Source organism: Strix uralensis, chromosome 3 (genome assembly GCF_047716275.1).
Source record: "Strix uralensis isolate ZFMK-TIS-50842 chromosome 3, bStrUra1, whole genome shotgun sequence".
In the NCBI taxonomy this organism is placed as follows: Eukaryota; Metazoa; Chordata; class Aves; order Strigiformes; family Strigidae; genus Strix; species Strix uralensis.
The window spans coordinates 75,843,952-75,860,560 of NC_133974.1; the positions used below are offsets into that span (position 1 = coordinate 75,843,952).

At 36.4% G+C, this 16,609-nt stretch overlaps 1 protein-coding gene across 6 annotated transcripts in view; it reads right to left on the reverse strand.

The window, feature by feature from the left end:
* The window catches only part of UTRN (utrophin), a 387,351-nt gene that overhangs the window by 225,703 nt on the left and 145,039 nt on the right, over positions 1-16,609 (reverse strand). For all 6 annotated transcript variants that reach the window (XM_074862944.1, XM_074862945.1, XM_074862943.1 and 3 more), the window contains 8 exons: positions 15,349-15,524; positions 14,068-14,203; positions 11,732-11,881; positions 10,450-10,537; positions 8,667-8,872; positions 7,398-7,515; positions 3,765-3,970; positions 2,182-2,336 (listed from right to left, as the gene is read on the reverse strand). In XM_074862944.1, coding sequence (XP_074719045.1) covers positions 2,182-2,336; positions 3,765-3,970; positions 7,398-7,515; positions 8,667-8,872; positions 10,450-10,537; positions 11,732-11,881; positions 14,068-14,203; positions 15,349-15,524 — 1,235 coding nt within the window. The remainder of the gene's footprint in view (positions 1-2,181; positions 2,337-3,764; positions 3,971-7,397; positions 7,516-8,666; positions 8,873-10,449; positions 10,538-11,731; positions 11,882-14,067; positions 14,204-15,348; positions 15,525-16,609) is intronic.

The following is a 16,609-nucleotide window of genomic DNA, read 5'->3' on the forward strand; positions in this document are numbered from 1 at the left end:
TCTTCCTGGTAGTGTTCTTGTGCTATTCAGGACTGTGATACTCCCAGGTGATGTTATTAAGATCCCCTTCCACAACCTCCAAGCATGGGAACAAACTGGTATTTCAAAGCATTATGCTATAAATACAGATCTGAGCTTATAGAAGCCATAGGGACACGTGTGTTCCATGTACAACTCCTGCATGTCCAAGATCTGCCACATGAAGTCAGTCTTGTCACTCAAGGTTCACTAGGGTTTCTATTTATTGCATTTAAAGCATGTATAAACCCTTCATTTCCTTGAAAAGGTGCTTTCACTGCACATTCTCCCCTTTTAGTTCTACTCTGCTGCTCCATGGGATTACAGTGAGCAGCTCCACACTCTGGCTACCCACTGGCTCTTGGAGTTCTTTAAATTCTGTCCCTAGTTAAAAAACAAAGCAGATACTCATCTTCCTAAGGCTACAGACTGCAAAACAGTAGCCCCGGTGATAATTGAGGAGCTTCAGTTATACACAACAGAATGCAATTGCTTATTATTCCAGACTTTACGCAGATTCAAAAATGAGAGGCTTCCAGGCAGGAGCTTTTCTTTCTGGTCACCTGCTCTGAGTGGTGGGCAGTTTTATGCCAGTTCTAGCCAGAACACTGCAAAGTCTGAATGTGAATGAGAGTACTACAGAGCTGTAGTCTACTATTACTGCTAATCCAACAAGGAGCTGTCTCCCCTCACCCTCTAATTGCATCTTCATCCCTAGATGTCACCATGACATTCAGATGAAGATAACGACATTTTTGGAAAAATTATTTGTTTACTTTGAGGAAAGAAAGGATGATCTGATGGTGAAAATGCTGCAGTCCCTAATCTTAATTCAAATGAATGGTCGAGAAGGGCCGTTTTAAGAGGTGACCTCATCACTGTGACCTAGTTCAGAAAAGTAAAAAGCCAATGAAATTTTGTCATATGCCAAAGTCTTTCCCATAGTCTACTGGAAGTTTTCTGAGGAACCAGGAGAAGTTGTCTGCATCACATAGAATAATTATGAAGTGTTCTACTCACTTGAAAAATCTTATTTTATGTCTTAAAACATTTAGAGATTAACAAATGTTTATTCCCTCTCAAATGATCACATGGAATGAGCCATACAAAGTTTTGCCTATTTTATACCCCATCTCTCAATGGACATAACCAGGAAACCAGCTGCCACATCAAAAGCACAAAATGACAAAAGTACAGTTTTCCTCCAAAGAAGGATAAGATAACACTCTGCTTCCTTCATTACCTCCTCCTTGCCACTGTGACATTCTCTGCCTCTCACTCCCCAGGATATAACAACTTCAGAGGCTTTATTACCTAGGATTTTTATTCACTTAACTGACATCTCATTACAAAAGCAGTTACCCCTTGCACATATATGTACACATACATATAGACTTCAGTTATCTCCCTCACTCCCATACATACAGGATCAATTCTCAGTTCTGTCCCCCTAACCACAAAACATATCGTCTTGTAAGCTGCAGGCACCGAGCCAGACACTATTCTAAATGTTAATTGTCTATCAAAGACTAAAAAAAAATTCTGCAGAGATTAGATTACCCTGCAGGAAAAAATATTATGCATAGGGAAATACTATATTTTCATTAAGATATAGTTACAAATATGTCTTAACAGAGGATGAATAGAAAGAAGTGAGTTTCAAGTAAGTCTTGGTTCCTATAGCTCAAGTATTTTCTAGATGGGAGTGCTAGAAGCATCACACTCAGGAACCCAAAGCGCAGCCCCATTCAGGGAAAGTTTCTGTTAGATGAAAGGCCATAATGAATTAATTTATTGAAAGACCAAGCTGAATACCTGCAGGCTTATGAGAAGAAAGCACAGCACCAAACTACAAATACATAAAGCATACCAGCATCAAGGAACAGGAGAGGAACTGTTCAAAGACACTTAGAGAATAGCCACCACAGGCAAATCCAAGACCAAACATGAGAGAAGTACTTCCCCTTCCCCACTTAAAAAACCCCACATCATACAGAAGCCTTCCATGGTGAAATGTGGCACTTTCAGTCATCAAAACTCAAACCAGCTTCACTGTAATTGACTAATTATCCACAGTAATCCTAAATGCAGCAGTAAAGCAGACAGAAGAGACTGCTGTTTAATACACAAACAGCTACATATACAGTGAAACATTGTAATTACCTTTGGTTCAGATTAACCCAGCAAGTGTTCATTCGGTCAGTGGTTTCCTTCACCCTCCTTGTGTCATCATCACGATATTCTCGAAGAAGTTTATTAGAAAGATCATTGAATGCAGCTACTGTGATGTCACCTCTATGCAAATCCTGTATTAACTGCTAAAAAGCAATTCCAGAACGAGACAGTAAATAAAAATCAGACTCTCTCATATACATTTTATCATATTTTAAAACTATTTTTGCCTTTTCCTTCAACAAAAAATGTGCATATTTTTCATCTAGAAGTATCTGTAGACTTTCTAAGACTTTTTTTAAAGTGATCTGACAATGAACCAACCAAAACACAAATAGACGAGGAAAACTTGTACTTGCCAGAACTGCTAAAAGGCTAGAAAAATGCTCTTCTGTGTTTTACTGGCAACAGAATTAAAAATACTTCCCTATTTTTAGTAGCATGAATAAATTTAAGTTATGATAATAATGATATAAGCAGCAGCTAAAAGTAGCATAAATCAAGTGCACATCATAAGAATTTGATTTCGTTGTATTGTGGGAGTTTTTGGCTTTTACATGAAGAAAATACATTAGATGTGTTTGCTTATTGTGTCAGGATATTCATAAGGTGCCTTAACTTTACTGAATCCTGAACTCAAGGTTATTTCTAAATGAAAAAAATATACTTGCATATATATATGTCCATTTGTATCTTACAACCTCTGTACTATACGTTTGGGCACAGGCCTACTTCCACTTAAGAAAGCAAGTAGACCTAATAGTCCATTTCCAATACTCTGCTCATGTAAAGAAAGATGATGCAAAGCACACAATTTTACTGTTTACTGAAATAGCTATGAATCAGTGAGGAATTCTGACAATCATACTTCCTGCTTCTTTCCATACCCAGCAGCACCCCCACATTGTCCCTTCATAATATATACATATGTGTGTATATATATACACACACACTTTTTTAAACTCTATTGTAGTCCTGTTGTAAATACTGCACTGATAAGAGCCCCTCCTCACTGATTTATCTCTTAAGTTCTCATCCTGTACCACCTACAGCCTGCCCTTTTGCTGACAGCCACCAGGACCAAAGGACGTTAGACTTATTGATTTCTCACAGCATATTTGCTGTGATATGAAAAGCAGTGAAGACTGCATGGCATTAGAAAAAAAGTGTTGAATACACCTGGAACCCATCAGAAGTGAAATGTTAATAGGTTTCTATGAAGTAATACATGCTACATTTTGTGGCTGTATGATTAAACTTTTATTGATCTGAGGTTCAAGCTTTCTGAATAGTATAATTTATTTGATGCTACACTATACTCATTTCAACTACATTTACTAAAAGACACACATGCACACATGCCACCTGTTTCCCTCCTAGAAAGTGATTCTCAGGATGTCTGATATATAAAAAAAAATAGAGACAATTTAGAATATATCATGCCCCAGAAGAGCCAGAATTGCAAAATCAGCCCTACAACTAAATTGTATATTCACACATCAATTGTGTCCAGTAGCACTATGTAGACTGAAGAGTCTGGTATAGGGGGAAAAAAGAAGTGTAAATGGCCTTACTTTGTTGTCCAAAACCTGTTTGGCAAGCATCTCTTTTGGGGCCTGCAGGAGCATACGCAGACGGATCTCACACTGCTCCATGAGGTGCTCCATTTCTTCCCTCTGCTCATCCCACTGCATGCTGTCTGTCAGCATGTACTTCAGCTGCTGCTGCCGCACCTCCACGCCATGCTGGGTATTGTCCCACTGGTTCTTCACCTTCTCCACTGTGAAGGACAATACAGAATATAAAAAATCCTGAGACAAACAAACAAGTAGCCATGACTATTACTTAATTCTTAGGACAAGAGGCAATAATATAATTAATTCTCATATACAGTCATTTCTATATTCAGTATTTTAGTTCCCCGTGTAGTTTACACATTCACACAAGCAAACAAAAACTACAGGTGTTTGGCTACCTCTTGTTTAAGCAGGTCAGTGTACAAGTAACAATTATTTCTGAAATATTTCAAAGATGTTATTTTACTTTTTAAGTACACACATGTGGGAGGCAAATCTACTGTAGCTGCACTGCAGAGAGATTTCAGCAGCAGGGCTCCAAGCAGCACAGTTTTAAGGTGATGGCTATACCAGCAAGTCATCTGTGTATCTGCAACTTAAACCAGTACAAATAAATAAATACTGTTTAGATATGGATAGCTTACACAAAGTGAACTCAGCTTTCCAGACCACTGTGTGTTGAAGGCAGTCTAGTGGCACCTGTACTATAATTTTGGCCAAGGTAGAAACACTCTAGTAACAACCTATTTTGGCACTTTCATTCCACCACAGGTTTCTACAGGCTTATGCAGATTACACAGCAGAACAGAAAATGTATTGATCACACCTCATTTCCTTCAAATATGTCATTCGCCTCAATAAATAGTACATTAGATGATCAATAAACAAGCTTTAACCTTTAATAAACAAAGGGTGAAAAAGACACCATAATAAAAGCCTATGACAAAAAATAGTGTGTCAGGGAAAGCAGTAAGTCTGCCTTCAGACAAAAATGAATAGCATCATACCTTTTTCTTAATACTTACAGATATAAAAAAAGCATATTACTCAAAAGTGTATAGAGGTGGAAACAGGTTTCCCTATTACCTGTCATGACAGTTATTAGGAACACATTAGATTGCTAGAACTAAAGAGTAAAAAAGCAAATAAAAAACCCTAAGCTGGATTTCTTGAGTATATCTGTACTCTGAGCAGCAACAGGTAGGCTGTATGTAACACATCCAATATATTTATCTTATCAGTACCTATGCAATTTTATTAGAAAATTAACACACTTGATACTCAGGACACTTCAATATTCCATGAAGTAAAAATGTCAAAGGTTGTTCTTAAGCTAAAACCATTTAAGTGAACTTTACACTTATTGCTTTTTTTTTTTTTAAACTTTTACAATTACACAAAGCCTTTATGCTTGATCTGCCTGAGAAGATCTCTTAACTGTTAATACATTCAACAATATTCTGTTTAGTTTCACAAAGCTCTCAGACTGTGGCAGCAAAGCTCACTTGTCAGAGTAACTGTATTACTGGTAGACAAACCCAATAACATGTGCCATAGAGATCCCTCAATTTCAACCCACAGGCAACTTCTGGATTAATATTCAGGCTTGACATAGGCCATGCTGAATGAGAACTTAGAAAGTGTCAGTAACCCAACAGCAAATAATAAGGGTTTTTTTTAAAAAAAAGTTACTATATTGGATAAAGAGTATGTTCAAAGGAAACCAGCAACTGTTGGGAGAGGTCAGTGGTTTCACCAAAACAGCAAAAGCAAAAACAGCATGAGTAAAAAAAGGCTGTAACCCCATGTGCTGGCTAATGAACTGCAGAAGAAAACCTCCTAAGTGTTTAGGCTCTCCCCACAAAGCTGGAAAGAAAAAATATCCCTGAGGAACAGCTGCGTACAATAACAACTTAGTGGAAATGGATAGCTATTTGTTGTTTACGTAGTATTATTATAGAAAGAATATTTCTTGATATATTTTTCCCTGTTAATAGCAGGTTAACCTTACTCTCTTGCATTGCTGACATTTTCTCTCTCTTCAGTCTCCACCAAAACAGGACAAAAAAATAAGTTAAATTCTTGGTAGCCTCAGCGTTCAGTGAGTTCAATAGGTAGGTTCCTCGAAAAAGTTGTCAGGGGCACCAGTCTAGTATCAAAGGCAGAAAGACTGGAAAGAATTCCTGATGAAACTGTTTTTAATTCCCAATGTACATGTAGTAATTGTGAGGGAAGTTCCAGAGAAGGAAAATTCTCTATTACTGTGCTCCTAGCTATTTGAATAATTAGGCTTCATCTAACAGCATACAGCAGGCTCACAGGAGTTTGTAGGACATCAGTATATTTCCCTCAGTTCTTAAACAATGAGGTTCATAAAGCAGTCCTGAGCTTCACTTTTCTTCAAAGAGCAAACTTTTCTTTACAAATGTCAGTAGCAACAAAACCTTCAGTTTTTTCATGTTTCATGACAAGAAGCAAAATCTTCACACACATCTATGGTATCTACTGGAAGCTTCATCCATGGCAGCAAACACAGCTTCTCTGTTCCCACCTTGGATGGGCATGACTGTAGGTGAGCAAGTTTTCAACATACAGTTTCTTTATTCCTTGTTCACCTTTTCTGAAGAATCAAGAATGTTTTGTGACTGACCAAATCTCCCCTTGTTGACTGACTCCCATGGACTAGTTACTATCCTCCCACAAGTTTCCACCTGACCCCTAGTTCTAAGTGGCTGAAAAACTCAGGCCCTACAAGTTTCTTGAGCTTCCTTGGATCTTACTTCCCTACTAATCCATAGCTCCTGTGAATCTTAGCCTCATCAGACCCTTTAACATATCTGTGGGCTTTCTATCTGACCCCATTATCATCTCCAGCTAGTCTTATGGACACCAAAGAAGTTCATGTAGATGTAGAAAAGGAAAACTACATCGCAGAGGAGAACATAAAGAAATGTATCTTTCCATTTTTACTTCTAACTGATATTTCCTGCTGCATGAATTTTCTGATCTGAGCAACCAGCAAAGCCTAAGAGTTCAAAGAATACATTGTCCCTTAATTTCTCGTTGTGTCAGTTGTATGTTTTCTTTCCATAAGTACCAGTAAAAAAAAAAATTTCAAGGGGGGGGGCTTTAAACTGGAAACTCAATTTTCAAGTACATATCAGTGACTTAAAAGCTCTACTAATTCTCAGTCAACAATTTTGAAAGTACATACGCAAATTTATTGACCTAAGTTGATACATTTATGCTTTTCACTAACTGTCCAGTGCATCATGGCTCAACAAAAATAAAGATATACAATTAGTTCCTTTTATCAATAAACAAATCTTCATCCCTGGGTCTGTGGCTGTCAAGTAACTCGAATTCTTTGTAAGATATTTTGAAATTGCAGCAAAAATATTTACCTATGTACTTGAAAAAATGGCCTGTCAAGAAAACAAGTGGCAACTCTTGTTCCAGGAATTTTCATTAGACTGTCAGAGTAAAAGCCACTTAGCAGTTAAGTTTTCAGTTTGCTCAAGGAAGGCAACTTCAACTAGCCTCAAAATCAAACATATCAGAGAAAGATATGAAGATTTTTTTACTGCCATGGAAACATTCTATTTGGAAACACAGAATGGAGAAACTTACATTTTTCTGTGATCACTGTCCTAATGTCTGAACTGGAAGTTTTATTTTTCAAATTCTGAGCCAATGTAAAAACAGAATCAAGCTGAGGGTGCCGCTGGTCCAGATCTGCCTTTGTTATCTGTTGAGAATTAGGATATGATTTTTAAGACCAAAAAGCAGAATTTAGTTAACATCATCTGTATTATTTGTAGACAAAACATGTATGTGTCACCACAAGTAGATGGCTGTTCCCACTGTTATTGTAACCCTTGAATTGTCACAGTATTATAGCACTGCTTTAGAAAGCAGAAATATTCTGAATTACAGTTACTGAAAATCCAGAGGTGAAGGTTAACCTGTACAAACCACACAGCTACTGCAGTCATTGCACAATATTTTTCAGCATATTTTTTACTCTCCTATAACTTATTTTCCTCTTAGCAAGCTCTAATCATTTATATATACAGGGGGGGGAGGCAGAGATGGAGAAGGGAACAAACAGGGAGAAACAATCAGACTATAGATCGTGTAAAAAAAAAGTAGTTAATTCACTATGGCAACATACCAGAAGCCCATGTTACAAGTATTACACAGTTAAAAGAAAGTGTTTCCAAAGTTACTGAACATCACATTAACATAATCTGGAATTTAAAAGAATAGTCACCTACAGAAACAGTTTAGCAACTATTTAGCCTGCAGCTTTTACTCTAGTCACTCATGTTAGTTGATATCAGGTCAAATAAAATGAACTTTAATGGTAGCCTACATCTCGCAAATACTGCCTTTAGTCATGGCTCAGCATAGCATAAGCTATTAACAAGAACAAACATTTACATCATAAGCATTTATGTTACAACTTTTAATCATTTTAGCACATCTCTGGAAATCAGTTTAGTCTAACTACAACACAACAAAACTCATTAGAAACCACTAAAGAGTGGATCATAAAGGTCACCCTCCAAGCAAATATGAAGCTGCTCCAAAGTCTTAAGCATAAGCTATCTATACATTCCCAAAAAGATGTCATTTTCAGGAGGTATTCTCTATATGTTTTGTTTAAAACAAAAAAAATAGCAGTGCCTAGCTCACATAGGGACACAGGAATTAACAGGAAATAGTAGAGGGGAGAGTATAATAATGACAGCATTTGAAGTCTAATTTTCAAGTTATGCATTTACTGCTGTCAGTTTTTTGGGTTTTTTTTTAAACACATGTCATTTCTTTACTGAACGTACAAGCTATTAAAGCATGAGCCAACTTTCCAATCCTAGTCTTCACAAAAACACATACTTTCATTCGTGCAATAGTCCGATTGATCTCTTCAGTATTTCCCACGGTGACTATGTTTGACTTGAGCATCTGGTCAATCAATACCAACCAGTCAGCCAGCTCAGTTGTAGTTTTATCCAGATCAGCAGGTGCAGAAAGTTCCAAAGCTTGCTGAGTCTGAACAGGAATTTCCAATGAAGAAGATACTAGCACCACCTTTTGGACATCTGAAACAGAGTTTGGGGATTTCGTTAAAGAAAAAAAGTCATGGCCTCATGTGCAACTGTGGGAATTACGGGTTTTTTTGTAATTCCTATAAATATGCAACAGCATCTACAGAGAAAGCACAGCAAAATTCATATTTGAGGCATTTTAACCACCAGAAACCACATAATCAGAAATTGCTTTTGATTTTTTTTAAAAGGCTATTAATAGTTTCACTGCATGCTAAAGACTCACCCAAACAATTCAGCCTAAATACAAAACAAACAAGAAGAGAACTTGCAAAGGCAAAATCACGTTAAATCTAATGGACTGAAGTTAAACACTGACACAAAAGGGAATTGGCCCTTATCAAGCATAAAAAAGCCAATACTTTCATTCAAAATAAATGTCTAAAATTGTCTTCCTCACTTTTGTATTATCTGGCAGAAAGGTCTTCCCCACTCTTGTCTCGGAATTCACTTAAGCACAAGTAAGTTGAGCTACTGCAATAGATGTTTCATGGACTTGGCAACACACAACTGCCCTAAGAAGGGACAGATGCCCACTAGTTCAGCCCCATCCTTTTTATCCTTTTAACCTGATAGTGCAAAGAAGTGAGGAATGAGCTGAACAGTGAAATTCACTCCAGAAGCTGTGTTTGGTTGTGTTCTAGTTCCAAGACAACACTAAGTTAAATCAAGCTGGGGCATATTACACACTTGACTCAAGCAATGAAATATAGGAGCTTTACTTAAACAGCCTTTATGAAAGGAAAACAAGCTGAATTAAGGTTTTGAATGGCTTAAACAAAAGTTGGTTTTCCTCCTTTAAATTTTGTTTACTGCTGCTGAATTGAAAAAAAAAAAGACAGAATTAATATACTGAAGTTCAGGCTGCAAATTGTTTCAGGTAAGGGCTGGTTTTTTTACCTAGTTTTCTAAAGAGGTGACCTGGGCATCTTTGTTTATGCTCTGCATGTGCTGATCTTCCTCCAACAACTTGAAAAGACAGCCACTGTCAGTGTCTGATACAAGAACGTTATCATATTTAGACAGCTTCCCCTACAACATTCAGGAAGCTAAGTACCTAGCAGATGAGAAAGACCTACCTATGTCCCTATTGAGCTGCAAGATGCAGAATGGCCTTCATTTATAGGACTGCAAAGAATCTGCATGCAGGAGATACTTTACAAATAATTACCTGTAGAGAAAGCTTGCATTGGATCTTAATTACTAAAAGGTATGACCACAAGGCACAAATTCACAGGAAACCAGGCTGTCACAAATATCTATTCTGGTTTTTATTCTGAACCTAGTATACTGGCTCCTGATAAGGAGGCCTAAGCTTTACTACAACATTCCTCCATTTCAAAACTCTTAGGGGAACCCCAAAGGACTTGCCCAATCCTGAACTGCAGAGTGACTTTTCCCTAACTCACTCTTCCACAGTAACATGAAAGTAGCCCCAAGTACAGCAGTGGACATTTCTTATTTCCACTTATCTAAGTTCACAGGGAAGGTTTTCCTTTTTGGATTATTTTTGACCACAAACAGGATTAAACTCAATACAATTAAGCACAACAGAAGGATTGATCACTTACCTAAAGAAGGCTTTGTCTGTGTAACAAGACGAGACTGCCCAACGAATGCCTCCAGTTCTCTCACTCTGTCAGGCACTTCCCTGAACACCTACAGCCCAGAAGAGAGGAATAAAAACAGTAAACAACCTACACTAACAGCAAAGAAGTAATCACTTATTAGAAGGCAAAATATTCTACACCACACTTGATACAATGACATGTCTCAGATATTTCAATGAATTTTTTCAAGGTATAATTTAAAAACAATAAAACTGCCAAGAGGTACTCAGTGTTATTTCAATACATTCCAATGTCTTAACTAAATCTTGGAGAGAAATAAATGAATTGTTGTAGACAGGTTGTTTACATGTTTTTTACTGCCTAAGCATCAAAGCTATGACTCATTATTTGAATACACTTTGAAGGAAAGACAACACAAAGCGTGATTTGTGGTCAGTGACAGGAAAGTAGAGAAATAGGGAACTAATTTAAGAAAAAAAATCTTAACACTAGAACTCTATTGTAGTGAAGACAAATTTGCCTACTTTGCTTTTCAAAAGTTTTTAAAAGGCAGTGATGGAAATGTATATACGAAGGGAAAAAAAAAATCCCCATTTTCATAGCTGAGTAGGTAAAAACACATCGTTTTTCTTTCCCTGAACTATCAAAAGCCCCTTCTGCCAATAAATTCTTACCTCCCTGATCTGTAATAGAATCCAAAATAATTATATTCCTTTGTCAATTTGGTCTCCAGGCTCTGCTTGAAAAAAAATTTGCATTTTACTCCAACCAGTGAGTTTTTTTCTTCTCATATACTTGCCAGTGAGAGTGAACACTAGAGCTTCTAATTTCCAGCAGTTATACTCAAGAAGAATTCCAGACACACTTGATAAGATTTTCTCAGTAAGCTTTACTACAGCTTGTTTTGTTTTCCTCCTAACTGCAGCAAACATTCAGCCTTTCTATACAGCAAAGATTTACTGTGACTCTCTCAATTTCAAATTAATATATTACTATATTTGCCTCAAATAACTTAAATATTTTTGATCCAAGTGTTTAAAAGAAAGCCAGTGCCAAAGAAAATCAACAAAAAAAATCTAAGCTAACTAACTTATTCTGATGGAAAAATGTCCACCAGTATTTTCACAGAGACATGGATTAAGGCACATTTCCTCAAGATGTCTGCATGGCTTCCAAGACATTTTATGTATGTGTCACAGATACATGGAAAAAGGAAAACAACCATTCCAAGGGCACCACTATATTTTCAGCTTCAGGTACCCAATGCTGAAGAAATGCACACCTTATTCCACCTCACATTGAGAGACTGCAGGCAATTGGAAAGTTTGTCTTTTTCATGAAGATCAACATTTTTATCCAAAAGCACTTCAGGTTCAGTTCTGTTCAGCCATTCCAGTTTGTCTCTCTGTACTTCCATTTCTTCACTTAAGACCTAAAAGGGACAGAAGAGCTTTAGACTTCAACAGAATGCTTACGTGCTGAAGTAAAGGGCAGTGGGAAAGAGAAGCTTTCCTTGAACTCCAATATTTAGACATTTCCCTGGAAATATATAATAGTAAAGCTTCTATTTTGGTTTCCATGCTCTATCTAGAAATTGTTAAAACATTTATTCAAATATCAACTTTCATTGCTAACTGGAGAAAAACCCACAAAATTGCAAATAGCCAAGGTACCTATACAGCTCCACATCATGCACACCGCTTCTCATCTCACAAAATGCTTCTGTTTGATCAAATCTGGATGTACCATGTATATCCAAAAGGCAACACATTGCCAATCAAAATTGTTGCCTGCATTCATTTTTTTAAAAAAATAAAAACTGAGGGCCCACTCCTGACATGCATTATACAAATACATGGTAGATCACAAGGTACTTTACTCTTAAGGAAATGTACTCTAAAGGTATTTAAAAACTAAACATAACTTTACAACTTCATTTTGATCAACCTCCCACAGCCACCTTTCTCTTTAAACATGAAAGTGCAGCTCAGATCCCAAAAAAACGCTTATGCATGGATTCTCACTGACTTTAAAACAACTGTGCTATAATTTGCCCATAGACCACAAGCACTGTGAGGTAGGGATCACAAATTTTGTCTTTAAAGCACTAGAATAAAAAAAAAAATCACAATAGCAAGTACACATCATATTTATCCACCCTAACATTTATACTGATCTCTGTTACACAAGTGTAACAGAAGTGTGCACAGTAATGTGACAGGAACACAGACCTGGAAGGGAGATCACTGAACAAAGTACCCTGCTACGGTAAGCACTGTACCAAATAATGTCTTTCCTAAATTTTCAAGGGTCTACCTTAAAAGAATTATTTTTTAAAACACATTATATCCTTTATAATTGGAGGCTGCTCCAGAAGCTCTATTTAGAAATTTCCTTCTCATTCCCAGACTGTATTCATTCACGACTAATCAGTTAACATCTGTTATTCCCACTTCCCTAATACCAGCCTTTACTAACAGTTCATCTTCCCTACGCTTTCTTATTCTCATCATCATATCTCTTTTCATTGTTCTTTATTTGACTAGACAAAACAAGGCAAGCTCCGAGTTTCTTTGCAGATGAATTCTTCACTATCCTGAACAGCCCAGCAATCTTACTCAGTACCTGTTCTATTGCAAACTCACCTTTCCTTAATATACATAACCAAAATTGCACACACATTCCTGCTTTCACAGGGAGAATGGGTGCTTAATAATTCTCTACCAGTGTTTCTCTAGCAAATTCTGCTTTTTCCCCCCTATTCCAGTTCTACCTTTTACTTCAGACCTCTATATTAAGGTAGATGACAAGAAAAATGAAACTTTCATGACAGTGAGACAGCAAATATGCAACTGACAGGAGTTGATTTGTTTAGATAAACGCAACTACTTTACATTGTTTATACATATTTGTTGGAAGTTCAAGCCCTTCCACCTGACTTGGTCTAGCAAAGGTTGTTTGTTTTGATGTTTGGGGTTTTTTTTAATTACTAATTTTTAAAAAATTAGCAAGTAGGTTTGTTGGATTGACTACTCCTTCCATTCTTTTAGGAGTCCAGAAACATTCTCTTTCACACATCCTACAAACCAAAGATGTTTTGTTGTCAAAGCCAGACACAAAATAAACAGGAAAAATACACACATGCATATGCACCCAACTTATTTGAAATTACCAAAACCCTTGTAGTTTAAAAGGCAGGTTAAACAAAAATCTTACACACGTAACAAAGTATTAAAGCTGCCCAGTAAATGGGACAATGGTGCTTATTTACCATTTTAAGCTTACTAGCTTTTTGTTAGTTTTGACAATTAAAGTTGACTTGGGGACATAATTTCCAGTGAAATTCCACTTATTAAATTTTATGAGTAGTACATACATTTCTCACTTTCTGATACATAGCCACTATCTTCTGGCTAGACAAAATAGTTACCAACTCAACCCAACTTAGTTTTGTGAGATTACTTAACACAGGTAAGATGCATCTCATAACGGTTTCCCACAACCGTAATATTTCTTTGGCTATTTATAATGTGAAAATTCACCTCCCCGAAAGCCACATCCTGATGCTTTGCACAAGACATAAATGTGTGTACACATATACACACTAATCAATCTTGCCTGTAATTCTTGCAAGTTTTCTTCATGGTTGAACGTAAATCTTGAGTCTAGAGCATTTTCTACATTTTCTAACCAGCAACGCAGCTCATCAAGCTTCTTTCTGTATTCTATCAGCTGTTGATTCTCTCCTTTCAGCCTTGAAAAGGAAAACAAAAAAGCCACATGCGTTTCTGCAGTGAACACTGCACGTCAGTCCTGCATTACTTTTGATGCAACAGAGTCACGTTTTTCAGTGGTTGGAGCATTTGAAAGGATTCATTTTGGTATTCAAAGGATTCTATCTTCGTTATTAAAATGCAAGATACTTGCAAATACATACTGCCACCTTAAAAACAGATAAATATCAGTTCTAGAGTCAGAAAATAGACTTTTAAAAGTCTGCAGAAAACATTAAACGTAAGTGACAGTGATGACAACACCTTCAAGCCTAATCATTGTAAGTCACTACAAGGCCACTGTTAGTGAAAGTATTAGAAATGTCCCTAAACCCTCCAAGGGAAGAATTTGCTAAATCACACAAGGCTTTAATAGAATTTCTCAAACTAAATAATTAAGAAAAATCTTACTACATTTCTAAATGTATCAGGAGTTATTAAAAAACATATAATTATATAAATAGCCTCCAAAAAATAACTATTTCATTCCAGGGATTTATCCTTATACATTTTTTAGCAGTAAGAACAGAAGGAGAGACCTTATATTCCCAGATATGCTGAAAAATGGTATATTTATCTCAGATAACCTTGCTCTTTGATCTTTTGAAGTAAATTTAAGGCTCCTTCAAAATGGATTTTCATTTTGTTCAGAAAATACCTAGTCAGATTAAATCATTGCAAACAGACCTAAAGATTTTACAGTACTGTGGGAATTCAAGAACAATACAAGTGTTTCAATTAGTGTATCTTTGACAATGCAAAAAAAGAAATCAAGGTAATGTACTTACAGTTCAGCTTCAGCCTGAGAAAGTAGCTGAGTATTCCTTCCTAAAAAAGTCTAGCTTAGCAATGAAATCATTTTAAAAACAAAGGAAATTTGTAAGAAGGGAAGTTCTGTGGTTGTCATTTGGTGGGTTGTATTAAACACTCACTAAACAGTCAACTGCAGGTGCATTTATGAAAAATTGCTTCTAGAAGACAGTTCAAAACACAGAGGTCTGAATGTCAGGAGAGTTCAGAGTAATGACAGTGTGCAATAGAAAGCACTAACTCTCCCAGAGTCTTCTAGATGAGATTCTCCTCATCGGATCTGGTCAGACATCCAAATTTCCCATTAACATATTACCTCTGTTGTCTATCCATGACCTCCACAGTGATTGCTTTCCAGCGTCTATTCAATCCTGCCAGCTTCTCCTGTAGGAAGCTCCCATCTGTAGCAGACAGTTTCTGTATGATCCCTTCCCCAGTTCTGTTCAATACTGAAACACTGGTCTGATGACTGCTGACTCCCTCTTCAAGTTCCTGTCAGAAACATAAAAGCCACACAGAATTTTATTACTGACCTAAAGTGACTTTGATCTGCAGCTCATAATATGCAGGATGAATCCTGGGTGCATATTATTTTACTAAAACGGGCACTTAAAGGCATCTTAAAATTGGATGCTGTTGATTTAAGTTATTAAGAGTCTGTTGTTGAATCTAGTTCCATCTTCTAATGAATGTCATAAAAAGATAATGACACAGAATAGGCTGCTGAATACTACTTAGGATCACAAGAAATCATTTAAACCATCAGTGCTAGAATCCACACTCATGTTTGATTCATTTCCTCAATGTACAGCACTTTCTAGTAGTGCTAACAGATGGTATGACTTTTTTTTAACCAGTTCTTGTCATAATCTATGCTCCTATTTCTGTAACTGAACAGTATTTTAGCTAGGATAATTATGCCTATGCTGCTATGGTCCCCAAACAATCTTACATTATTATTAAAGATTTCTTTGTAACTAGATCAGATATAAGATGATTCAAGAAAGAGAAGGGAAATGCCCTAGAAGAAAACTCCAAGCAGCAACGAGGATAAAATACAAACTGTATGTTAGGCAGAACATATATTTCTTTCGCAACACATACCTAACTCTTGGATAACCATTATTGATAAAAGAAAAAAAAAAATCTATTCCTTAAAGTTATGTTTTATTCTCTTTATTTAAAAGGAAGCAAAGTAGTTTAGCTAAACAGAAAAGTCTGCTCTTCCATAATGATGAGCTAGAAAGACACCAGGGAATTAAATTCCAGAACCGAATCAAACCGAAGACATCTGCAATTGGAATCTTCTTTTTCTAGACTGCTTACACAAGGCAGGATCTTACAAAGTCATTAGTTTTAAAAAATAATTTGCTAAGTTATAATTGACTGTTGTTGTGGTCCATTTTTTAATTGAGTAGAAAGTGAAATAATATGCTTGATTTCTTAACTGACTAACATATTTTTAAAGCTGTAATAAAACTTATAAAACAACAAATATTATGCCAACAGTTCAAATTACCAAATTATCTAAAACCCATCCATACTAAGAGTCATCATAAAACCCCAGATTATAAGCA